Raw genomic sequence first — 26,332 nt, forward strand, 5'->3', positions numbered from 1 at the left:
AAAAAGTTTCAATACCTTGTTGATAGGTGAAAAAAACTCAGTTTTATGATATTGCTTATCAAAAACATTTTAAAATAAATGAATGAAAAAAGAAAAAAACATGTATGATTTATTACAATGTAGGTAGATTTTAATTGTTCATTTAATAAATGTTACAACGATCACCATGAAATCATCTGTGATTTTATCTTACATGTAAGTATGAATTATTAATTTTGTTGCGGATTATAATCGTTCCCTTCTCCATGAAAGTACAGAGATAGCTGATCGGTGTTCTCAGTCACTATTTTATATGTATGTGAAATGTGATTCAGAATTCCCATCTATCCTCTTTATCAACAATGTATATCTTATATGTCGGATGATATAATAACCTTGGACACACGAGGAATATATGCTCAAGAAAGAGTTCTTAATTTTTTCAAATTTGTCAAACAAAGTTTTGCTTCCTGTACACGAGTTCATTTGTACTATTAAATAGGCTGAAGCCTCTCAACATATTAGAATTAAAGTTTATATATAAATGTATAAGTGTTGAGTTTTCTCAAAGTAGATAGTAGCTGGCATCTATGTACAGACAAACTCAATCCTAGCCTTCAACTTTCTTAATTTTTGTTGTGTTGAGCAAACTTTAAGGAGTCCAATTTGACTATTTCAATAAAATTCTGAAGTGTTACTATTTTGACATTTACTCCAACTGCAAAATAGGTAACATCCTTCAATAAACGTATCTAAACCGTCCAGAGTTTTCTAATGATGGTATACGAATGTTTATGAAAGTGCCCCCCCCAAAAAAAATACATCACATTTGGTTGTGGTTACATATTCAGATTGTCTGTGTCTCCCTCTTGCAGCTGTTAAAGGTTGGGCGACTTAATGTAGTTTGAGTCCAAAATGCAACTGGTCCTCTGGTAAATAAGGATAATCTTTAGCATATGGAGGTAAGCCATGTTGTAAATAATTGCTTAACTCGTGGGAATAAAGCATGTGTTAAAATCGATTGTTTGTGCTCTGCATGCTGTATAACATAGTTGCTTTGTTGAACATGGACATTGGACGAAGTCACGCAAATTAAAATCCTCTGATTTTGTTTACTTTTTCAGATTGTTTATTAATATTAATAGTGTCTATATATTGATCCTAACTGAGTGTCTGAAGAATATTTCAAGATACTTTACAACCTCTTGGATATGGATGTGGATGTTATACGTATTATACTTAATAGGTTTCCGTTTCTTTGTAGAATATGTAGAATCTGGAGCTTTTAGGTGTGAATATCTTTAGCCAGTTTCTTTTCCATCGTAAGTTGCCAAGGTTTTTTAGAAGAAAATGTGCATCAACCATGTTCTTTAAATGGCAACAGATCTACATCTATATGTATATAATGTTGTTGCATTCCTCATAAAAGTTGATTTAATCTATCAACGGTTGGGGTACCTTATCAAAGGCTTTGGAGACATCAAGTAATATTGTGTCTGTTTGGCTGTGGATATTCAATCTTTTCTATGACTTGTAAAACCATGTCGTGAATTGTGATATATTTACTTGGATACTCAATCTTGAATTCTTCTTTTTCTATGGCTTCCATGTAATTTTGTTGTGATTAATACTTCTGAGGGATCCCTTTGTTTCCAGATTTTTATACTTCACAACAGCAGGTGTCACATGATTTTTAAGTAATCATTATTCTAATCATTTTAAATTTGAAATCAATAATAATATAATTTTATAAAACCAGTTTTCGATAGCATGATTTGCAACAATTGATAAAAAGAGAGAATTAAAATCCCCAAAGAAAGTCCAAAATGACAAAATTGAAAATGTTGTAGGCTCGGTTTGATTGAGTCTGTTCATGGACAGTACTGAAAAGTGCAAGCTACTGTCCATGCCCCTAGCACCGGCTTAAGCAGTATTCAACATTTGAATAGTAATGGTAAAATTTATAATTTAAAACATCCACAGATGTGTTTATACAGCGATGATCATGGAACCTTCAATGAGACACATTAGTGCCATTCCATGAAAAGCCGTGTATGGTTTCTTAGTAAATAAAATGCTTGTGCCCTAAAGGAAAAAAAGAAAAAGACAATGGGAGAAACTAACAAAATTGAATTTTGAATGGGAATCAGAGACAAGTAATTAGAATTTAGCTGATCAGACTGTAGTAGTAGTAGTACATGTATAGGGCCAGTCATTAGTCAGAAATATGTAATTGTGAATAGGACATAAGGTGATCGTAATGTATTATATTATATTACTCGAGGACACAATACCATAAAAAATTCTTTCTTTCCTAGGAGTATACGTCTTTGGAATAGCCTTCCTTTAACTGCTCAGTCTATAGCCCCAGTATTGACCCATTCTACAAATTCTAATTTGCACACTATATCTTTTAAATTAATAGTCTTGTATAACATTTATTCTTTTATCCTTTTAAAGCAGCACACCTCCAGATTCATGCTAATTTTCATGAAAATTTAAAAATGTATTTAACAGTATAATATTGTAAAGTTACCAAAAGAATGCAATTTACACATTATCAATGGCACTTACAATCTATGTAAATTACTATAAAGAGGTCAAAATATGCAAAAGTAACGCAGTAGAAATATAATTATACATACTGAAAAATTCGGCCATTAATCGCACATAACATGTAAATTTTTACTAGAATTTTGAATCTTTATACCTTTCCTAAAATCATAGTAGATTTTTCTCAGATTTGATTTAATCGAAATATTTTTGCTCATCTGGAGGCGTGCAGCTTTAAATTTGCATATAAATAATGTCTTTTATTAACAGTTCCCTGACAACGCGCCTGCTAGTCATAATCAGAATTGATTGCTACATGTAAGCAGTATCATGTAGATGTAGATGGTAAATTTGAAAGTTATTTGTGATTATATCAAGGAAAATGAATAATTCACGAAAATTTCTGTTGTTCTTACTTATATATAGCGAGTTTATTTGTAAGTGTCAGATATATCATTCTCATACAAATCTCACATCTGTATTTTTATTACTATTTTTTTATTTTATGTTATTTTATTTTGAATACTCAATTTTAAACATATTTTTGGGACCATTTCTTATCCTGTAAGTCCAGAGGGAAAATTAATTGTTCAGTCTGACCCATACCGGAATAACGACACGGCTTTTATCAAGACTTTTGATGAAACGAAAAAAATACACGTGTTTTCAAATAAATCACAATTGAAAATATACAAAGGTATGATAGTTATTATAGAATAAATATTTTTATATAAATGTACAGATTATAATGATTTTCTGTCAAACAAATCTCTATATTCATAAGATTTACACTTTTATTGAAATTACCTAATTTCGGATGTTTATTAAATTCGGATACATCAAACTAGACGATTATTTAGAGGTCTGGGCCACGTCAAAAATATAAATAATTTAAATGCATTTAGAACCAATACTTAAGGTTGAACTAGATAATATGGCAAATAATGAAATAAAGGACAGAACAATGCTGGACAGCAGACTGTATTTCTTGACAGGACAGTGATTCAAGATAAGGCGACCTGATTTGACCTTAAAAGGCAATTAATACTCATAAGTATTTGTAAAATATATAGTTTACTTATACCCTAATATGAATTTCAAATTTAATCCAATACAATTTGAGTCGTTAACAAAAGTTTGATTTGCAGTTTTTCCTTTTCTATCTCATCAGTATTCTTTGTTGTTTCTAAATATCTGTTTTGTACATGTTTGTCATTGTCACTGTCCACTTGCCAAAAGAGAGCCAGCACTGTCTTGAAGTATGGTGTGTCCTGTCCTGACACACTGCCCACATTTATATGATCTGCCCTGGACTTAAACACCACCCACCTGATACACTGCCTCCTTTCTGCTCTATCTGACAGTCCACCCTGTTATGATACACAGTCACAGTTAGCTTTGTTCTGTGCCCAAATTGAGGCAGCTTTAAGTTTAATGTTGTATTGTAATTATTCAACATCCATAATATCTATTAGACTGGTGACATGGTCTATAAAATATAATATACTGTAAGGTTTTTGGCTTTAAGCAAGCAGGTTATATTAAGAACAGGATTTAAGGTTATAAACTTAATAAAGAAGTTCTCTAGACTCAAACTCAGATTTCAGTTATCTGATTGGTCAGAAAATGCCATAAAATGTACATCGGCCAATGAAAATCTTGAGATTTGAGTCAGAAAAAAGTTTTGTAGCATACTTTACCAGAATAGTTATTGTACCAAAAAAAAAGGAAAAATTGTATCATGATAATTAGCTACTTGAATCAAAAATTTGGAAAGACCTGTATTGATATCGCAGTCTTCACGAAAAACTTTAAAAAGCACAGGACATTCGGGCCAGTAAAATTTCAAATCTTACTGGACCTGGTGATTTTTAGCCGGACCAAAATTAATGCATAGATAGGTAATAAATTGATGGGTAAAGGAAAACACTTTATCATACTTCCCTTGCAGGGCCTTTTTCCCCTTCTTTGCTGTAGCCTGTATCAGGCTACTTCCCCAAGCCAAATTACTACCTTTTTTCCCCAAAAAACAGTCTAAATTTCCCCTTCTGGCAAATATTTCCCCTTTAACTGAAGAATAAAACTTGTAAAGAAACTTTCTTGTTTTAAAATAGATAATTGTTTTGTCCAATGAAAGCTAATAATTCAATAACCCAATAGAGGGATACCTTGATTTAATACAATGGATGTTAACTCAGAGCCTCAGTCAGAGTTTGCAACTTTCTAAAAACAGCATGGGAAATCCCTGCTGCCTTATTTTTTAGTGCACATGTGATTTATTACGACAATATGGCGACAGATACGATGTCACTAATGTAAACAATGTCATAGAACAAGAAGAAAATACGATTGAGTGACGTTTGTAATTGTTTATTAAAAATTGGATGAATTGATGACCTTGTGTCCGAGTAGCACAACATGCCCAACTGTCGGAAATAGCGAGCCTAGCACATCAGTGCCAGTAATACAGTGTAAACTGATAATAATGTACCCTCTGAATCAAACCAAGAACCCTAACATGACCAACATAAAATACTATAAATAAGAAATATGAGTTAATATAAAGGGTCAATATATAAAATTGTTCTGTAAAAAATGTTTTTTACTCCTGTTGGACAGAAAGCTTAGTACTATAGTAAACCTTAAATGTGATTGGAGGAAGATATGCAAATAAATTATGATATTCCCCCGAAATGTGTGAAAATATGATATTTTCCCCAAAAGTGTGGAAATCACGCATTTTTTCCCCACAAAAAGGGCTAGGGCGCCTTCCCCAAAACTAGTGAAAAGGCCCTGCCTTGATAATTTTGAAAGAAGCATAATACTTTCTGTATTCTGGGCCATATGTTTACAGCTTTGAAAAATCTATAAGGACCAAATGTTTAGGCAAAATTGACTAGCATTGAACATGAACAACGCATTTTGCTTTAAACAAATCACTTTCACACAAAATATTAACTTAACTCAATAATCATAAAATCATAGCTAAATAATGACCATAATAAACAATGGTTTGATTTCCGTAACTGTACGATGCGGTACAGAAAATATCCAAGAAAAAAATGGCGGCCTCCATTACTCAATACAATTTAGACATCTCTCGCTGTGTTTTGAACATTTAGGACAGAATTGATGGGTTTCATTTGCAAAAAAGGCAAAAATATCAATCTTTTAGAGAGCCCTGCTTCATTATTTTGATGAATTTTTCTTATAATATTTTTTCATGGCCAAAAATCTACTGGCCTGTTGGACCACCAACCTTATAATAATCACTGGACCGATGCTAAATTTAGTGGCCTCGGGCCTCGGACTGGCGTTAATTTCGAAGACTGTATCGCATTAAAAAAATTGAACTGTCATATATTTTTTTTAATTCCAGAAATATATTTGCAACCATGGAGAAAAGCAATGTCATTAGCACAGTATTTCAACATTCATCTGTCAAAGTTGATGAAGTTTGTACCAACTTAATAGAGAGTATTCAAGATAGTCTAGATCAAGGATTCAAGTTTGAAGATATTTCCTCATACAATCACAATCTTAGTGTGTTGAAAGATCTTCTTTGTTGCCATAGTAACAAGATTAGTGAAGAAACTAGCAAGGATATTGATGTAGAAAATCTGTATGGCTTGAAAGCAAATGTTGTTGAAAAAGTTTGCTTACCTTTGTTAGAATGTTTGTACCCATCTACAGATTCTAGGTCGGATGTGCAAATTTTATTAGGAATTGTTGGAAAGCTGGTGGCAGTTTGTGTACAGAGCAATGAAGAAATATTGGCCAGAGTTCTTGAATATATTGAAATCAACATTGAAAGATACACGGATGCCAAGCCAACTAGCTATGATTTACAGCATGATAAATCTCTGATAGACATACACACCCTTCTAGAAGTTACAAGACATGTGATCAATGCTGCTGCAAGAGAAAGAATTGATAATGAGAAACTTGTTGCTAAGTTTAAGTCAATATTTATGACGGTAACCAAGTGTCTAGAGTTTATATCTGTAGAGCTAATTGGAAGCACATGTGTTCCAGTTCTCCTGAAGGTTATTAAAGTAGATATAAAAAATGTCTCTGAATATGCTGAATTTATATGGAAATATATTCTGAACTTTTCACAGTTAAACGACAGAAGGAAACAATTCTTACTGCTCTGTGGATTTGCTAACTATTTCTTCCCAGTAACAGGAGAATTGTGCTGTGTAGATGTTAAATGTAAACAAGAGTTTTGGGAAATTCTTCAGTCTGGATTAATTAACAAGGACTCTGTGAATAGAAAGAGATCTCTGTATTTGTTAAAAAGGATTGTAGATATATGTGAAAGTACATCTTTGGAGGTAAATACAGAACAGTCACAACCAATATTCTGGTGGAGTAAAGACAGATCTTCAGAGCTATCAAAGACATGGCAAGATTTCATGCTACTTGCAGAAGTTTTGGAGGAAAAACAGGTAAAGATGCCCTTACTGACCATTAAAACCTAACAAAAATTAAAAACAACAACAACAAAAAAGAAAAGAAAATGCACTTGTGTCATGAAATCTGAAACATCCATGAAGTATGGTCAGGCAATCTTATATGTCATTGCAGTCTGACAAAACTATTTGCTGCAAGGTTTCAGCTTTTTAATTCTGAAACTTTATAACAAAGTAAAGTCCCAGATTCAAAGCAGGACAATTCCATTTTAATAATTTAGGCTGACATGGACATGATAAAGGTAAATGGCTGCGTGGCCGTTTGGTTTACACATTAAACTAGTAATCTAAGGATTGCTAGCCATGTGGATTCAAACTCAGGGGCAAGCCGTTGTTTCTGTTAGCAAGAAATTTTACACTCATTGCTTAGTACAGGCTAAATCCAGGAACATATTTGAGTGTGTTTCAATAAGTTGTGGCTTTCAACACAATCGAACTAAAATAAATTAGTATAAATTAAACTGAGGTAAATAGTATCTACACTTATATTTATTAAATTGAAATGTACAAATGTAACTAAATTTGTATTATATCTGTTTGATCTATGAAATAGGAACACTTTTTATATGCCGGAAAGAATTTCGGGCATATTATGTTATACCCCCTGGCGTCCGTCCGTCTGTCCGTACGTCCGTCCATCTGTCCGTCCGTCCGTTAGCAATTTGGTTTCCGGAGCATAACTTAGGATAGGATGATTGTCCATATTTGGTAGAAGACCCCTATTGATTTTGGGGTTACAAGGTCAAAGGTCAAGGTCACTATGACCTTAAAACTGAAAACAGTTTCCGGAGCATAACTTAAGTTTCATTTGACCCACAGTGTTCAAACTTCATAGGATGATTGTCCATATTGGGTAGAAGACCCCTATTGATTTTGGGGTCACAAGGTCAAAGGTCAAGGTCACTATGACCTTAAAACTGAAAACAGTTTCCGGAGCATAACTAAAGTTCCATTTGGCCCACAGTGTTCAAACTTCATAGTATGATTGTCCATATTGGGTAGAAGACCCCTATTGCATTTGGGGTCACAAGGTCAAAGGTCAAGGTCACTATGACCTTAAAACTGAAAACAGTTTCCGGAGGATAACTTTAGTTCCATTTGGCCCACAGTGTTCAAACTTCATAGGATGATTGTCCATATTGGGTAGAAGACCCCTATTGATTTTGGGGTCACAAGGTCAAAGGTCAAGGTCACTGTTACCTTAGAACTGAAAACAGTTTCCGGGGCATAACTTAAGTTCCATTTGGACAATAATATTGAAACTTTAAAGGAGGATTGTTTTGTGAAGGAGGTAATTCTTTATTTAATTCCCATGTCTTACAAATGCTTCATCTTTACTAAAAAAAAAAATCACTTTCGGGCATATAATGCTCCGCCTAGCGGTGCTCTTGTTTGACATACTAACATGCAGTAGAACTTAGTAACAATGGTATTTCTGGGTGTTGTTTGATTTGTGATTTTTTTTTCAATCTTTAGCATTGTAATTGCTCAAATTTGATTTCGGATATAAATTTTTCTTGTATTTTAGGTACATGTCATCAGACCTCTACTACCAAGAATGAAACTGCTTGTGAAAGCCACAGAAACCACCACGAGGAAAGGTTTGTTGGAATCTTGTGTGATGATTTTTATTCAATCTGATGTTAACAATTCCATGCATATTTCTAGCTATTAAAACAATATGAAAGACTTTGTTGAATTCTGTTAAACAATCTTTATTTCTACTAAAAAAACTATACTTTGAACTACATGTAATTCTATGCCAATGAATTAAAAAAGTTTTAACTACATGTATTATTATTTTGCTTAGAAATTGTGGCTTTAATATAGTATTATTGTTCTGTAATAAAAATATTCATGGACTTTGGATTCTTTCGTGTGAGGAAGCTATCAAGCTAGCTTACGGAATGTCCGTGGTTCTACTCAGGTAGGCATTTGTGCCTGAAATAATGCATGAAAGGGCACCTGAGATATTCCTCCACCAGTAAAGCTGGAACATTGTCATATGACTTATACTGTGTCAGTGTGACGTAAAACCAAACAAAAATAAACAATACTGGTTTTTTCTTTTCTTTTTTTAAAAAAATCTCACGTTGTACCATTTATATTAAGTTTTTTTCCTTAACATTTCAGGACCACCTTTATTACATACCTCCTGGTTGATGACAATAATATTGAGAAGTTCATATCATGAGAGTCTCCAGATTATAAGATGGTCAGCGGAAACAATTCTCTCCCTTGATCTGTACAAGTGTCCTATGATAGAACAAGGTTTAGATCAGGTATTTATGATGGAAGATTAGTCTCCCTATATGATTGTGATGGAAGATTAATCTCCCTTTATGTAAATGATGGAAGATTTACCTCCCTTTATATGTGATGGAAGATTTATTTCCCTTTTTTCAAATTGGAGTTAGGGCATCTTTTGATAAAACAGTCTTTTGTCAGATTTGTAACAGTTATTTCCTGTTATGTTTATATTTTGAATTAAGGTTATCTACCTTCATTCCTGCAGTAGGGTTTATAAAGGGATCAAAGCAGTTATCTCCCTTCATCCCTGCAGTAAGATTTAGAACAGGATCAAAGCAATTATCTCCCTTCATCCCTGCAGTAAGATTTAGAACTGGATCAAAGCAGTTATCTCCCTTCATCCCTGCAGTAAGATTTAGAACAGGATCAAAGCAATTATCTCCCTTCATCCCTGCAGTAAGATTTAAAACAGGATATCAAAGCAATTATCTCCCTTGATCATTTAAAACAGGATCAAAGCAATTATCTCCCTTGATCCCTGCAGTAAGATTTAGAACAGGATCAAAGCAGTTATCTCCCTTGATCCCTGCAGTAAGATTTAAAACAGGATCAAAGCAATTATCTCCTTTTATCTTTCTAAATTTGTGTAAGAGAACACATAATAAATTCAAACAATACAGAAATGATGACACAATAATTATAAACTTTATTTACTAATACTTTTCAGTATTTGACAGGAGAAATGCTGTATTCTCTTCAAGAGCCAAAACTGTATGTGAGGTAAGCTGTTCAGTTGTAATTTATGAATAATTATTATACCCCCAAAAACGAAGTTTGGGGGGGTATATAGGAGTCACCCGGTGGTCGGGCGGTCGGTCGGTCGGTCCAGACGTCCGTTGCATTTTCCTTGTCCGGAGCATAACTTGAAGACTAATGATTGGAATTCAATATAACTACACACAATGGTCAAGCACATTGAGAGGAAGTGCAATGCACAAGAACCATAACTCTATCTTGACTAATTACAGAGTTATTGCCCTTTGTTACTTTTCCTTGTCCGGGGCATAACTTGAAAACTACTGGTTGGAATTCAAAACAACTTCATACAATTGTCAAACACAATAAGGGGAAGTGCAGTGCACAAGAACCATAACTCTATCTAAAGTAATTACAGAGTTATTGCCCTTTGTTACTTTTCTATTCCTTTCTTTTGTCCGGACCATAACTTGAAGACTAATTGTTGGGATTTATTATAACTTAATACAATGGTCAAGCACATTGAGAGGAAGCGCAGTGCACAAGAACCATAACTCCATCTTGACTTATTACAGAGTTATTGCCCTTTGTTACTTTTCTGTGTCCTGGGCATAACTTGAAAACTACTGGTTGGAATTCAAAACAACTTCATACAATTGTCAAACACAATAAGGGGAAGTGCAGTGCACAAGAACCATAACTCTATCTAAAGTAATTACAGAGTTATTGCCCTTTGTTACTTTTCCATTCCTTTCTTTTGTCCGGATCATAACTTTAAGACTAATGGTTGGAATTCAATATTACTACATACAATGGTCAAGCACATTGAGAGAAAGTGCAGTGCACAAGAACCATAACTCTATCTTGACTAATTACAGAGTTATTGCCCTTTGTTACTTTTCCATTGCTTTCTTTTGTCCGGACCATAACTTGAAGACTAATTGTTGGAATTCATTATAACTTAATACAATGGTCAAGCTCATTGAGAGGAAGTGCAGTGCACAAGAACCATAACTCCATCTTGACTTATTACAGAGTTACTGCCCTTAGTTACTTTTCCTTGTCCAGAGCATGACTTGAAAACTACTGGTTGGAATTCAAAACAACTTCATACAATGGTCAAGCCCAATAAGGGGAAGTGCAGTGCACAAGAGCCATAACTCCATTTTGACAAAATACAGAGTTACTGCCCTTTGATACTTTTCCTTGTCCGGAGCATAACTTAAAACGTACTGGTTGGAATTCAAAACAGCTTCATACAATGGTCAAGCACAATAAGAGGAAGTGCAGTGCACAAGAACTATAACTCCATCTTCAGTATTTATAGAGTTATTGCCCTTTGTTTCTTTTCCTTGACTTTCTGGACTTATTACAGAGTAATAGAGTACAGAGTAATTACCATAGGCCACCTTTTATGTAAATAGGTTTATGAAGTTTAATGTATCAAAACACTTTTATCAAGCTTTTTTCATGACAGATATTTGTTTTTCTTTTTTGTTGTTGAAAGTTTAGTTTTTGGCAACAGAAGTTAATGTGAATCTCTCACTATTATCAATTTATAGATACATAACTTTTCAGCTACTCATTTTTAGAAATTGATAAGTTTTCTCTGTTAAATTTGGGTTGCCGCAATTAAAACATCACTAATGAATTCACAAATGTTAGATACATTATGTATATTACAGGGAACAAGGATCTTCTCTTGGCACAATGCCAGCCATGGCTGAGAAGCTTGTCACTTTCTTTACAACATGTTGGGAGGTCATGTCACAGGAAAAACGAGGTACTAAATTTGTGTTATTTCATTTAAAAGCACTGGCTTTTAATTGGTAAGTATTAAACAGTAGTAAGTTGAGCACAAGATTTATTTGCCTGGCCACATTTTTAACAGGTTTTGCTTTTCCATCATTTTTAGCAAGGCTATTTGAAGAATAAGAAAAGCTTTTGTACTGACCTGTCACCCAGTGTTGGTATATCCGTCAAATTAAGGTAAAATTTTTGCGAGCAGGTTGGTATTTCCAAAACTATTGAAGGAAATGGGTTAAAACTTCACACTTTTGTTCTTTGATTATCTAACATGATGGGTACAGGCCCTATAACTTTTGTGTTACATTTTGTTCCCTTTTCTTCAAGCACTGAAACTTGTTGAGCGTGCTGTGGGGCAGACAGCCATGCTGTCTTATGGACAGCTCTTGTAGTTGAAATTTTGGTCCTTTGATGTGTTTTTGTGCTGGTAGACTTGAGTGCAAAACAACAATCTTCTTGTCACTCTTTTCTTGTTTTGAAAAACTCCAACAAAAATATTGTGTAATTATAATATATGATTATAATTAGTGATGATGGACATATTATAATAAGTCATGATGGACATTTGATACAGAGCAAAACCTTTGACAATTTACATGTTTGTTGAAGTTTCAAATGTAAAAGTAAGAAAGAATTGAAAAGGTTTTCAAATTTTATTTTCATCATGGTTATCATAATATAAGTTGAAATAGCAATTTGTACATTATATTGAGATTTTACCACAATCAAATAAAGACATAAAAATTATGCTTGACATATCGACAAGTCATAAAAATAATCACGTAAATTTCAGTATATTTACAATATTACAAATCCTGCTATGAAGGAATGTATCGATGTATAACACATTGTATATACGACTTTACAATACAACCTGTATGTTTGGTGTCTGGTCTGAAATGATATTCATCACTCCTGAAAACAAAGACTACATATGTTGTAGTAAACACATAAAAAATTGTGGAAATAGCAAATATTCATATATTACACATATATATTACAAATTACGTTAGCACATTTCAAGTTTTATGTATTTTTTTGGTTAAAGGTACTCCACTGAGGTCAAAAGCATAAAAACATAAAATTTAAATTTCTTACAGGTTTGGTAGTTCAAATAGAAAAAAATGTTAAAGAAAATCAAGAAATATACAAATGTACTCAGAAATGAATTGAAAATCACACTTTTGTTGTATTCTTAGCCCGATTTGAGATGCAATTTTGGGTTGTTTTTCATATAATAATAATTCTGGAAAAAATGTTTTTTTTGCACACAAGTTGCTGGTCGAGACCTACATCAAATAGAGCATTAATCTTGAAAAATTATTTCCAGTCCCATGTCAAAAACCTCAGTGTTGTCCCTTTAATATTGCACAAAATTTTATTAGAACTATATAAATATAATAAGTTTACAAATTATATATCACACAGTTTTATCACTCTATTACTATTAATGCTTGATCTAGTAACTGGCAAGAAACTGTTTAAATGTCTTTGAATGGACATATTTTGTCAGCATCACATTTATGAACCTTTTGACAAATTTTACATCCATTTAAACTTTTAATTTCTTTAGCAGTTCATTCATCAAGAAATTTTCAGTCTATATAATACAAGTCTATTGGCACAGGAACATTATTTGTTTATCTTCAGTTAGTAGCACCTTTATGTTTCACTATCAAATATAAGCACTTTTTTCAGTGAATTTTTACTCTTTTCAAATGAAAAGTGTTCTTAATGAAGTATTAAGAAATTTAATCCATATTCTTAAATGTTAAAATCTAGTTACATCTAAATTGCATCATAGCGTTATTTGTGTATTGTATAGCTGCAATATCTGTCAATGTGGAAGAGGCAGGTGATTCTAGTTCCGTCTGCTCCAATATGGAGGTTGTGTCGTCTGCTTGTAGTGAAGCTATAATTTGGCGAGAAATTTTCGTCACTTGCTGATTGATACGCAGCCTGCAGTTTTCTAACATATGTTTAACTCCCATGACAGATGAATGATGCATGTAGAACAAGGAGTTGTCAAGGTCATCTGAGGTAAGGTCACTGACAAAAAGACGTCTGCTGATAGTTTCTACTTTGATATCTGAAATAGGGTGGAAATTATATATATATTTTTTTGGGGGGGGAGGGGGCGGGTGGGGGGGTGCAAAATTTAGAATTATTAAAAAAAAAAAGTGAAGTACAAAATATCAAATACAGTTTCACATAAATACATACTAAACCTTTTTTCAAGAAGCCAAATTATTGAAAGATTTTGCAAGTTGCTACAATTCAATTATTTATTTAAAGACAATTCAATTTATTTTTGATGTCTTACAAATTATAAATATTTATTTAAATAAACATTTCTCAAAAGTAATGTAATATTTATTTAAAGAAAAATTTTCATCCTACAAAAGAACAGTGATTTTAACTTACCTATGTCTTGAATTTGTTTTACAATTGCATCTTGGGTAATCAACAACTTTTGAAGTTTTCTTGCTGACTTTATCTGATCCATACTGTTGATTTACTTGCAAATATGTTAGTAATGAAGAAAAATATTAACTGAGAAATTATATGAATGCAATAAAATGTTCTATGTATTATTTTAGATAACACTGATTATTTTATTCGTAGCTAAGACTGAATAATTCAATATCTATAACTTTGCATATATACACGAATTTATATTACAAGGATCGGACACTCCCAGTTAACCCTATATAAATGCTTAAATATCTTGTCGTGCACCCGATAAAGGTACATCGATCGATAATTTATCGGCGCTAAGCGAAAATGCCCGTTCGCAACGGATACCTACTTTACAAAATACCATATAGATTTTCCATTTATTATCCGATTTTTGAAATTTAAAGTTTATTTTCAAGAAAAATGCTTGTTCAATTCAAATATCTAATTTATTTTTTAAAGATACAGACTATCTGTCTGCTGCAACGATTAAGAAATTAACTTGACGAAATCCGCGGTAAATTTACATTTTTTATATAAAAAGCAGATATTTGAAATTTATTATTACGGTAACATAATAAATTCAATTTCAAAATAAAAAAGAAGCCGATGGAAGTTATTCACAGTTGATCAAAGATGCAATATTTAAGATTTATATGGTTATGTAGTCAAATTAATTGACCCATAATTGTTTTACGGGTAATGTATTGCGGCCTTTACAATTCGCTAAACACGTAAAGTAAATTTATTCATTTTTTTAAATACAAGATATTGCTGATATTGTATTGTCAATACATGTACTGCCATTTTCATAGAATATTTAAATTTTCTTCATCATTATATATTTTTTTTTTGTAAATCTGTTTTCAAATGTCGGTGCAGTGAAGTAGACAATCATCGTAACAGTAATTAAAGTACTCTCGTGTGACTGTCTCGATTCCGGCCTTTTTTGTCACTCGTATATATCACTCGTATATTTTAATTATTCTTTTTATTTGAATACCTGTAGAAAGATATTTCTGATGTTTTTTAATGTAACGCTAAAAAACAATAAAAATCTTTACAGTTTGAGTCCGTATTATGCGAAATAAAAGTAACTGTTGATTATTTTTTACACATCGCTGAAATTTCTTTGAAGTTTTATTACTTTTGAAGGGGGTTAATTACCAGGTAACAAGTGAGAATTGAAAAACTTTATTTTCAAACTTTCATTATCAGGTTACATGTGAAAATTTCAACACTCAATCTTTAAAAACAAATAGAATTTGAATGTATATGTTGTATGTGCGCGGTCTTTAACTACAGTCCATGGCATGTGTGGTAAGAAAATGATTCTGAAGAGGATATATATAAATACAATGTAAATATATTTTCTTTATTAACATTTATAAATGAAATTGAAAATAAACAACTTAATTTGAATAGTCCTTTCTTTGAAAAATAATGAAAATAAACATATGATAAATAAATCATTTGACGTGAATTGTGAAGGATAACTATAAAAAATGTGTTTCAAAAAAAAAATATATTTAAAACAGCTGTTCTATATGCAAATAAAAGTTTCTTCCTTGCCAATCTAATGAATTCATCTATATATGAACGAATGTCTAGAATGATATGAAAATATATTTAATACACTAATTAGTAGAATATTTACTATATTTATACTAATATACAGGTAGATCAAATAAAAAATGTACAAATCATTTGGAAATAATTCACAGAAATAAAGACACATTTCAAACATGAATTTCTTTAAAAGTATTTTAGCAATCAAGAAACATTTTTTTGCAATGCCACCATTAAACCATGTAAAAAATAATTATCTTAATCTGAATTGCGGTAATAATTTATGCTTGACGTAAAAGGGCGTCAAAGTGTAGAGAGTATGCCGATACAATAGGCGAATATTTTTTAAATTAGGTACTTTTTAACTAAGCGCCGCAGCGTTCTATCGGCATATTTTCATATATTAATACTTTAGCTGCACAAAATAATACTGTATCAATACATTCATATGTGTATAATTTTTCACAAAGCTGCGATAACATCACATACTCTTGTGAAAATATGTCATATTTCACACTCCTAGCGTTCCGCCATCTCATTCTGTCCACCTTTATCCGATTCCGCGCATGCGCGCGACGGGACTTTAAGCTAAACGAAAGTGTCCGATCCTTGTAATATAAATCCGTGATATATATAAGAAATAAATTTCACGGTTACACCTTGCAATGATTATTTGCTGGGGTTTGAGATAAACTAGCCCAGTGTAAGGTATTTATAGACCTAGACAAGGTCTACATGGATGCCAAACTGTGACCTACATTTGCCTTTGATCCCCTTATTACCTTACCCTTGATTGTTTTCACAAGTTCATTTAGGGAACAATAGCCTGCCCTAGACTGTTAATTACTATTCAATTATAATTTGGAAAAACTGCTAAAATTGTTAAAATAAACTGTTAATATTTCTCTTTTATAATCTGTTTATAGTTTGATTATTATTTGATTACTTCAATGATCACAGACAAACTTTTCTGTTTGATCTATAAACACCTAAATATGATTGAAGGCTTGTGTTCTCGATGGGTTGTTTTCAAATATATAAAAATGTTTGGTATTATTTATACATTGTATATAAAAGAAAAGTATCTTTAATGCACATAATCCCTCAGATAGTAAATGTACCAATCAAATCATCGGAACTGAGTTTTTTTGGCCAATCAGAAATACAGCAAATTTACTAATGTGACACTCTCTTTAGATCTATGTCACAAGTTTTCTATGAGTCCGCAAGCGGCCATATTGGAAAATCAATCCTAAGCTGTCATATGGGGTTCAGCTTGACACTTTCTGAAATCTACTTTTTCTTGATTTTCAATAAAGGCCATAATGAATGTGACGCACCGTAAAAAGCATATTACTGTTTTATATATAAAAATTGATTGTTTTACTCAAAAATATAGTTTAAAACAAGACAGTAACATCTAAATGTAAATGTTTAATTCTTGTGAGAGGGCTAATAAACGAAATGCAGTAAAAACCTGCTTTGCGACCACCCCAATTTCGAGACCAACTGCCTATAAAAATGATTTTTATATGCCCTGGCGGGGCGAGAAACACAACAAAACACAAACCTTTTTAATGTGCTTCGAAAAAGCAATGAAAAACAATTATAGATTAAATTGGTTGGTGTGTTTTGTTGTCTCAAAATTGTTTGATTAAGTTGTGTTATTCCATTCCTTGTAAAAAAAATGTCATTTGGAATGTCAAAATAGAAAAATAGTAAAAGTGTGTATTATTAGATATTATTCTCTTGTTAGAGAGAAACTTAAAAACAGTCCAGAAAAATGCTTGTACAATTTGTAGAAAATCCTGTTAATGTTCTGCCTGTTTGTACAATGTGCAGAAAATCCTGTAAACGTTGTGCCTGTTTTTCTGTCTGACCAAACTGTGTTATGAGACTAACCCACTTTTAAGACCAGATATTATGTGAAGTCCCTTCAGAGGTCTTATTAGTGAGTTTTTACTGTAAACATACACAATGCACGTTATGAAAAATGAGTATGAATGTATTTGAATTCTAGAAAAGTCATTTAGATATTGTAAAGAAATCAATCACACTATAAATGCTTAAGGTGACAACAGACACTTTCCGTGGTAATCACATAAATGTCATTTAAACCAACTTATTTAAGTAATAATTGTTATTTATTTAATCTTTGTGCATTAAATGTCGTTGATCATCATAAAAAATAACATATTTGAAAAAAATGCCTTTGTAAATGATTGATTTTTAATAAAAATCCTAAAATTTTAAATCGTCATATCAAAGTCATTTTTTATTTTTTTGTCATCAAACTTTTGGAAAATAAACATACTTATAATATCTGGGGAACCGTGTCTCAAATTTTTTCTATCTTTTCTCAAAAAAATATTACGTAACGTCGAACATTTTATGCGACTTTTTTCACCATACATATTACGTAATTAAAGATAATTAAGTCGCTGATTGAGCAAACAAAAATCCCTGACACGGTTCCCTCCGTAAATGAATTCCCTTTCATGTGCTTTAAACCGCATGTTAATTGCTCGATTATTAAAAAAGTTATGCCGATTCAAAGTTAGTCCGACCCGCATCAAACGAAGTGTCATAAATCGGCTGTTCTCTCTCGGACCCCTACGTTTCACGCTAAATAATTACATAATACACAAATATCGCACCAGAGAGGGTCACAAGTTGCGGTAACATACTCTAACAACATTTTATGACCAAGTGACATCTGACCAATTAAAAAGTTGCTGATTAATATCAGTTTATAACAGAAATTTCTTCAAATCTTAACGTGATTTACCGTCAGTCTGGTATCGGTTGCACATGTCACGTGACTTTCGGTAAAATTTGAGGCACTCGGTGGGGGGAAATGGGACGTATTTGTGCACCGCTAGCGGGGTATTTAATTGTTTCACATTTGAAGTTTATTATTATTATCATCAGCATTATTATTATATTATACCAGTGTCACTCTATCTGTGTACTCGTGTATGAAATTCCGTTAAAATATAAATTAAAATAACAAAAAAACTGAGCTTCTGACAGTCTTTTAAAGTCCATGGTAGATGTACAAATAAGAACGGGATTTTATATATTTTTTCCTCCAAATTGATATAAATGCTTCACATATTTTAATAGAAATAAAAGGTATCACTCGATCATTATGATCTGACCTTCTTGACTTCTATTATCATGAAAATCATCTATGCACGGCATAGAGATCCAGTTTCTACTGGGATATACAATAAATTCCAAACTTTCTCCCAGGTTTATTAGTACTGTGTTCGATTTACTAGCGAACAATTTATTCAAAGCATTCACTGATAATTTATTTTATTATCTTTTTTTATTGATTCATAGAGAAATAATCATCCTTAGACAACCTAAAATGGTTTAGAAATTTGTCAGGGAGACCTTACCACAAGTCATATAGGCGTTCACATAAAAAATGTTGTCTGTTTTTGTTGTTGTTTTACTTGACATTGTTAGAAAACGAGGTTGAATGTAAAGCAAGCCCTTGAATCCGTACAAAAGTCCATAAACTCAATGTAATATCTATCAGATTAACGGGACAGACAAATTATTTTCACACATTATGGATATTTTAGCAACTATATTTTTAATCAACCCCGTGGTCGTGCGATTTGTCGCTATGCTTAATTATTTATGTTTCATACATTATGTTACGTACATTGGCCGACAATTTCTTATTTTATAAAAAAGGCTAACTAAAAGGTAGACGATATTCATAAAAGATGTACGGTATTTGTACGATACATGAATTACGAGTAGTATGGACCAGTATGGACCGGTAATTCACGCATATATGGAACTACCGATTTCCCTCATTGATGCCTCAACAGGGGGCGGAGCGTTATCGATAATTGACAGGTTACGCGATAGCAGATAAAAATAGTACAGGAACCGTTTTAAAACGTTTAAAAACACATTTTTTGGACTAACTGCTTCCAAAATTAAATCACGAATGTGTTCAGAAAAGGTTGATAAATATACTAAGCAAAAAATCTCATTTTAGGTATTTTCAGTGATAATTGACTCCGTTGTCACCTTAAGTTAGTATTTTAATGTTACAATGTAATATAAAAAAATGTGAGTCATGTGCATGTTGTATGAACACCATTGAAAAACCAATGTCATTTTTTCCCAGATGCATCCCCATTCCCCAATATTTGAGACTTTGTTGTGTATTAATATTGACCAACTAAAACCAACATTTGGATATTGTAGCATTCTTTTCAATATATAATAGTGCTAAATATTTTGTTGTTGAATTTTTGACATTAAGGTTTCAGATTTAAGTGTAATTATATAGAAATATTCAAATTGTCAATACATCTATGATTTCATTATGTAGTAAATTAGTTAATTTTGTAAAAGGTAAGTCTTTCTCCACCAGTAAAGCTGGAAAGTTGCCATATGGCCTATACTGTGTTGGTGTAATGTTAGACCCAACCCACATCCCCAACCTCAAAAATAAGTATATTTAGCTAGATAAGAATCTCAATTTTTCTCCCCTCCCAATTATTTAGATTGATTTTTGACAACCTGGATAATTTTGCTCCCATTATTTTTACAGGATGTTATTTGGACAATGAAAATTCAATCCTTGAAAATTGTCAGAATGGTTATTTAGATGATTTCTAGGAGTGTAGGACAAAAGCCCTCCCGTCCAAAAATGACAAGGCGGACAAAAGCCCTCCCGTCCAAAAATGACAAGGCAGACAAAAGCCCTCCCGTCCAAAAATGACAAGGCAGACAAAAGCCCACCTGTGAAAAAAAAGGGCGGACAAAAGCCCTCCCACAGTAAATTATACATATATGTATGTTGAATTGTTTGTATTTTCTTTTCTTGTTGTATTCATGAATATTTTTGTTTTCCATAGTTATTAACGTACTTGTGTGATCTTGAGCACATTCCTGACAGGCATCTGAATAATATGTGCAATAATAAGTGCTAAAATCAGTAAGTGCATTAAACATTTTAGAAAGGTAAATTCTGAATGAAAGGTAGTTCTAGCTCAGACACATACTTAAGCCAATTGAAAACAACAACAAAAATATATGTTACAATTTTAATATGTGGAATGCATTGGAAAAAACAGGTATTTAACATACATATATATTTTTGTTATGGGAGGGCTTTTGTCCACCTTGTTAATTTCATGGAATATCTTTGTCGGCCAGATATTTTCACATAAGGGCTTTTGTCAGCCATGACATTTTTTTAACGGGAGGGCTTTTGTCCAGGAGGGCTTTTGTCCGTTTTCTGATTTCTAGTTCCAGTCCGAATAAAGGTTGCCAAAATATGGAAAAACTTTGTTTGTTTAATTACATTTGCATTATTTCTGTTTATATTTTCTCTAAATTAGATAAAGATAAGAATATTTTGTTATCAGAAGCTTAACACAAAATTTAATTACATGTATACAATGCATAAATACTTTTGAAAAATTGCTTTAAGGATATTATTTGTGTATTTATATAATTTATGTTGTTAAATAGTATTAAATTCTCTTGTGAATTTAATAAGATTATAAACAACCTATTAAGAACACAAGCCTTCAATCACATTTAGGTGTTTATAGATCAAACAGAAAAGTTTGTCTGTGATCATTGAAGTAATCAAATAATAATCAAACATCAAATAGATCATAAAAGAGAAATATTAACAGTTTATTTTACCAATTTTAGCAGTTTTTCCAAATTATAATTGAATGGTTATTAACAGTCTAGGACAGGCTATTGTTCCCTAAATGAACTTGTGAAAACAATCAAGTGTAGGTAATAAGGGGATCAAAGGTAAATGTAGGTCACAGTTTGGCATCAATGTAGACCTTGTCTGTGTCTATAAATACCTTACACTGGGCTAGTTTATCTCAAACCCCAGCAAATAATCATTGGGAAGTGTAACTGTGAAATCTATTTCTTATATATATATATATGCAAATTATAGATATTAAAATTATAAACTCTTGGCTAATAATATAAATCAGTGCTCTTTGAATTAAAAATATATATTTATATTATTTATTTGCATTAGTATATTTTATATTAGTGAATATTCTTTTTGTTCACAACCTTTTTGCAAGTAAATTAAACAGTATGGATCTGATAAAGTCAGCAAGAAAACTTCAAAAGTTGTTGATTACCCACGATGCAATTGTGAAACAAATTCAAGAGATAGGTAAGAATATTTTCTCTGCTGTCAGACATTTTAACATTACGTTTTACATATATATTTCAGCAATGTTCATAAGCATTTCAATAGTTTCATTTTTTTCTAAGAGAGTAGAAGTTCTATAAGCATTTCATTGAAACTCATATGGGTATTTGACTTATCTATAAAAGAATTTTTTTTTATGAGAAAGTATGAGAAAACCAACAAATTAGTGAAATGTTTCCACCTTATTTCAGATAACAAAGTAGAATCTATCAGCAGACGCCTTTTTGTCAGTGACCTAACCTCAGATGACCTTGACAACTCCTTGTTCTACATGCGACATTCATCTGTCATTGGAGTTAAACATATGTTAGAAAACTGCAGACTGCGTATCAATCAACAAGTGACGAAAATTTCCCGCCAAATTATTGCTTCACTACAAGCAGACGACACAACCACCGTATTGGAGCAGACGGAACTAGAATCACCTACCTCTTCCACATTGACAGATATTGCAGCTATACAATACACAAATAATGCCATGATGCAATTTAGATGTAATTAAATTTTACTGATATGAATAAAATTGTCATGGAATTAACTTTTTTGTATGAACAATGTGCAAAACCACTGAAAAAAGTGCTTAGATTTGACAATAGGTGAAACATGAAGGTGCTATTAATTAAAGATGAACAAATAATGTTTCCTGTGTGAATAGAATTGTAAATTATATAGGCAAAAGAATTCAGAGATGAATCAACTGCCAAGGAATTCCATTTGAAATAACTGCTAAATGTTGTCCAAGGTGCTGCTTCATTGTTGTACATGTATGTCCCTTTTCCTAAACTTTAATTCCAAGTTTTATGAGAAAGACATTAATAAACTTGCAAGGTATTAGATCAAACTTTAATTTGGTTGTCATAAAATAATAAACTGAACTGATAGTAAAGTAAAATTGAGGGTTGACCGCAAAACTGCAGTAAGTACGGTAATATGAAATAAAATAGGACTTAGAACAGTTTGTCGGTTAACCCTTGAAATGTCTTGAAAACCCATATAAAGATAGTTCTCATAAAATTTTGTGCAATATTAATGAAAGAAATTCTTAAAATGTGCTTTTTCAATGTAATTTGTCCTACTTGTATTTTGAATATGTTTTTCCTTGCCTATTTTGTTTTGTTTAGAATGTAATGTTTGTTTTCAGGTATAATTGTAATATATAATTTATTTCTTATTTTCAGATGACATAAAATGAGCCATGTCTGGTTGAATTGACAAAATTATGCTCATGTTGTATGATGTAAATTGTTTCTTTGTTTCAGTAATTTACAATGATTTAAATTGAATAGTTCTTTTAGGTATTATGTGGACGCAGCATTATGTTGATGCTTTAATTTAATTCTGTTTCTTTGCATCTTGATATATTGTACATGTATCTATGCAATTGCTATTTATTTATTTATTTGATATGACCATTTATATGAAATAAAATTTGAAAAACTTTTATTCTTTTGTTTACTTATGAAACTTCCATTCCAAGTTGGAAAATTTTGTTAATTGTCAAAGGGAAAGTTTGCCTGTAAAATAATTATGTTGCTTTTTTTAAGAATAGAAAAATACAGCATTGTTTGCGACTGTAATAAACATTTTTTTATAAATTGAAGTCTGAAAATGATATAATTTCATGTGGCATGTAAAAGAAAAAGGCAGTCAAGGTGTACATAAGCATAGCCATAAACTCAGTTGTAAACAGTTTAACAGTGCCACTGATATGGTGTTATTCTGTTCTGTTGAAAAGGTTGAAAGTTTAGCATCACAAGTTCAAGAAATTTCTAGAGCATGGTTGAAATAAAATCAAAATATGGGCGAAAAAAGTTATAATTATTTTAAACCAGGCTTTTTTCACATCACTTCATAAGTACAAGACAGTGACCAAAATTTTGTGTTCATGGTGTTATAAAAGAACATTAACCCTTAGTTATGTTCATGGTGTTATAAAAGAAGATTAACCCTTAGTTATGTTCATGGTGTTATAAAATAACATTAACCCTTAGTTATGTTCATGGTGTTATAAAAGAACATTAACCCTTAGTTATGTTCATGGTGTTATAAAATAACATTAACCCTTAGTTATGTTCATGGTGTTATAAAAGAACATTAACCCTTAGTCTGCTAGCAGCAACAAATCTACCCATACAACCAGTGCAGACAAAGATCAATAATGCCATCTGGAAATGGTCTGCAGTGTACCGTATTCAGTTAGTAAATATTTTGAAATTTTCCCTACAATTGATGAATGATTTTGTCTAGATAAAAAGATGGGCTAGTCTATTTGTTATACTTAACATTGTAAGGGATATGCAACAGTACAATATTGACGAAGATTAATCAATAATGAAATAGAAATACCGGTATGTGAAATGTTTGTATGATGTTTCAGGGCCATTTTTCTGTCAGATGATAAATAATATTTCTTCAAGACATTGGGGCCCAGCAGCCTTACTCTTTATCTGCAGGGGTCTAGCCCAGATACCATCAACAGCATGTCTGGACAGAGAAACTGTTCAAGGACTTAGGTATTTTTTTCAATGCTTGACATTTCAAAAATTTAAATCAGTTTGGTATTTGATAAATTTTGGTTGGTTTTATGAGTATCCCTTCAGATTTTCTGCTCATATAATTTAACACTGGAAAATAATTGTATTATGTAAAGCCCCTTTGGCCTTATGGTTAAGGTTGCTTGACTCGATTCACTTATCAATAATAATATTAATTTAATAATGAAATCCTTAAACCTTGAATGGACTGTTCCTTATTTAAAGCAGGGCTAGTATATCATACACATTCAGCAGGTTTAGTGATAATCATACATTGGTCAAGATTTGTTGACATTATATAGAAAAATTAGTGTGAGGCTGACCAGTATTTGCCTGGTCAACCTAGCCTATGTCAACAGCAATGTAAGTGTTGCTGTAAATGTAATATTCTTGTAAATAATTACATTTTCTTCATCAAAAATAAATATGCTCTTGTTATTTTCCAGGAAATTATTGACAGGGTTTATAGTTGCCATAGATACATATTTTCGAGGCAGCATTCAAGGTTATGTGGTACAGATCTTGATCAAACTTGTGGATAAGGTATTTGGTTATAGTTGTAAATTAAAAAATCTTAAATAATATCTGCTATAGTTAAGAAACATAGTTTATATTTCTTTTATAATAGTCTGACCTATAAAAATGCACACAAAAATATGGATGATACATATATACATAAAAGTACAGCCTGATAACATAAAATTAAGGCTGATATATAAAAATGCACATAAAAATATGGCTGGTATATAGAAATGCACATAAAAGTAAGGAATTGTGGTGTTTATTGATGCATTTTTATGCTCCCCGAAAAATTTCGGGGGAGCATATAGTCGTCGGGTTGTCCGTCCGTACGTACCGTGTCCGGCCCATAACTTTGTTATTTGAAGTCGGATTTTAAAACTATTTCACAGAAATGATCACCATATTGAGACGACGTGTCGCGCGCAACATTTGGGTCGCTTCCTTGAAGGTCAAGGTCACAGCATGACCTTGCAGCAAAATACGTACGTACATACGTCCATCGTGTCCGGCCCATAACTTTGTTATTTGAAGTCGGATTTTAAAACTATTTCACAGAAATGATCACCATATTGAGACGACGTGTCGCGCGCAACATTTGGGTCGCTACCTTGAAGGTCAAGGTCACAGCATGACTTTGCAGCAAAATCGTGTCCGGTTCATAACTTCAGTATTTGAAGTCGGATTTTAAAAATATTTCACAGAAATGATCACCATATTGAGACGACGTGTCGCGCGCAACATTTGGGTCGCCACCTTGAAGGTCAAGGTCACAGCATGACCTTGCAGCAAAATCGTGTCAGGTCCATAACTTTGTTATTTGAAGTCTGATTTTAAAACTATTTCACAGAAATGATCACCATATCGACACGATGTGTCGCGCGCAACATCTGGGTCGCTTTCTTGAAGGTCAAGGTCACAGCATGACCTTGCAGCAAAATTGTGTCCGGTCCATAACTTCATTATTTGAAGTCGGATTTTAAAACTTCTTCACAGAAATAATCACCATATTGAGACGATGTGTCGCGTGCAACATTTGGGTCGCTACCTTGAAGGTCAAGGTCACAGCTTGACCTTGCAGCAAAATCGTGTCTGGCCCATTACTTTGTTATTTGAAGTCAGATTTTAAAACTTTTTCACAGAAATGATCACCATATTGAGACGACATGTCACGCGCAACATTTGGGTCCCTACCTTGAAGG

The 26,332-nt window shown here is 32.3% G+C and overlaps 1 protein-coding gene across 1 annotated transcript in view; it reads left to right on the plus strand.

Annotated features, from left to right (window-relative positions):
• Window positions 1-3,151: 3,151 nt before the first annotated feature.
• The window catches only part of LOC132757268 (probable methyltransferase TARBP1), a 48,715-nt gene continuing 25,534 nt past the window's right edge, over window positions 3,152-26,332 (plus strand). Inside the window, exons 1-8 of the mRNA XM_060748520.1 lie at window positions 3,152-3,229; window positions 5,912-6,983; window positions 8,536-8,608; window positions 9,141-9,289; window positions 9,985-10,037; window positions 11,699-11,796; window positions 24,455-24,590; window positions 25,058-25,154. Coding sequence (XP_060604503.1) covers window positions 5,928-6,983; window positions 8,536-8,608; window positions 9,141-9,289; window positions 9,985-10,037; window positions 11,699-11,796; window positions 24,455-24,590; window positions 25,058-25,154 — 1,662 coding nt within the window. The 5' untranslated portion in view covers window positions 3,152-3,229; window positions 5,912-5,927. The remainder of the gene's footprint in view (window positions 3,230-5,911; window positions 6,984-8,535; window positions 8,609-9,140; window positions 9,290-9,984; window positions 10,038-11,698; window positions 11,797-24,454; window positions 24,591-25,057; window positions 25,155-26,332) is intronic.

The sequence above is a fragment of the Ruditapes philippinarum genome, unplaced genomic scaffold, assembly GCF_026571515.1.
Source record: "Ruditapes philippinarum isolate M1 unplaced genomic scaffold, ASM2657151v2 ctg770_1_1_1_1, whole genome shotgun sequence".
Classification (NCBI taxonomy): Eukaryota; Metazoa; Mollusca; class Bivalvia; order Venerida; family Veneridae; genus Ruditapes; species Ruditapes philippinarum.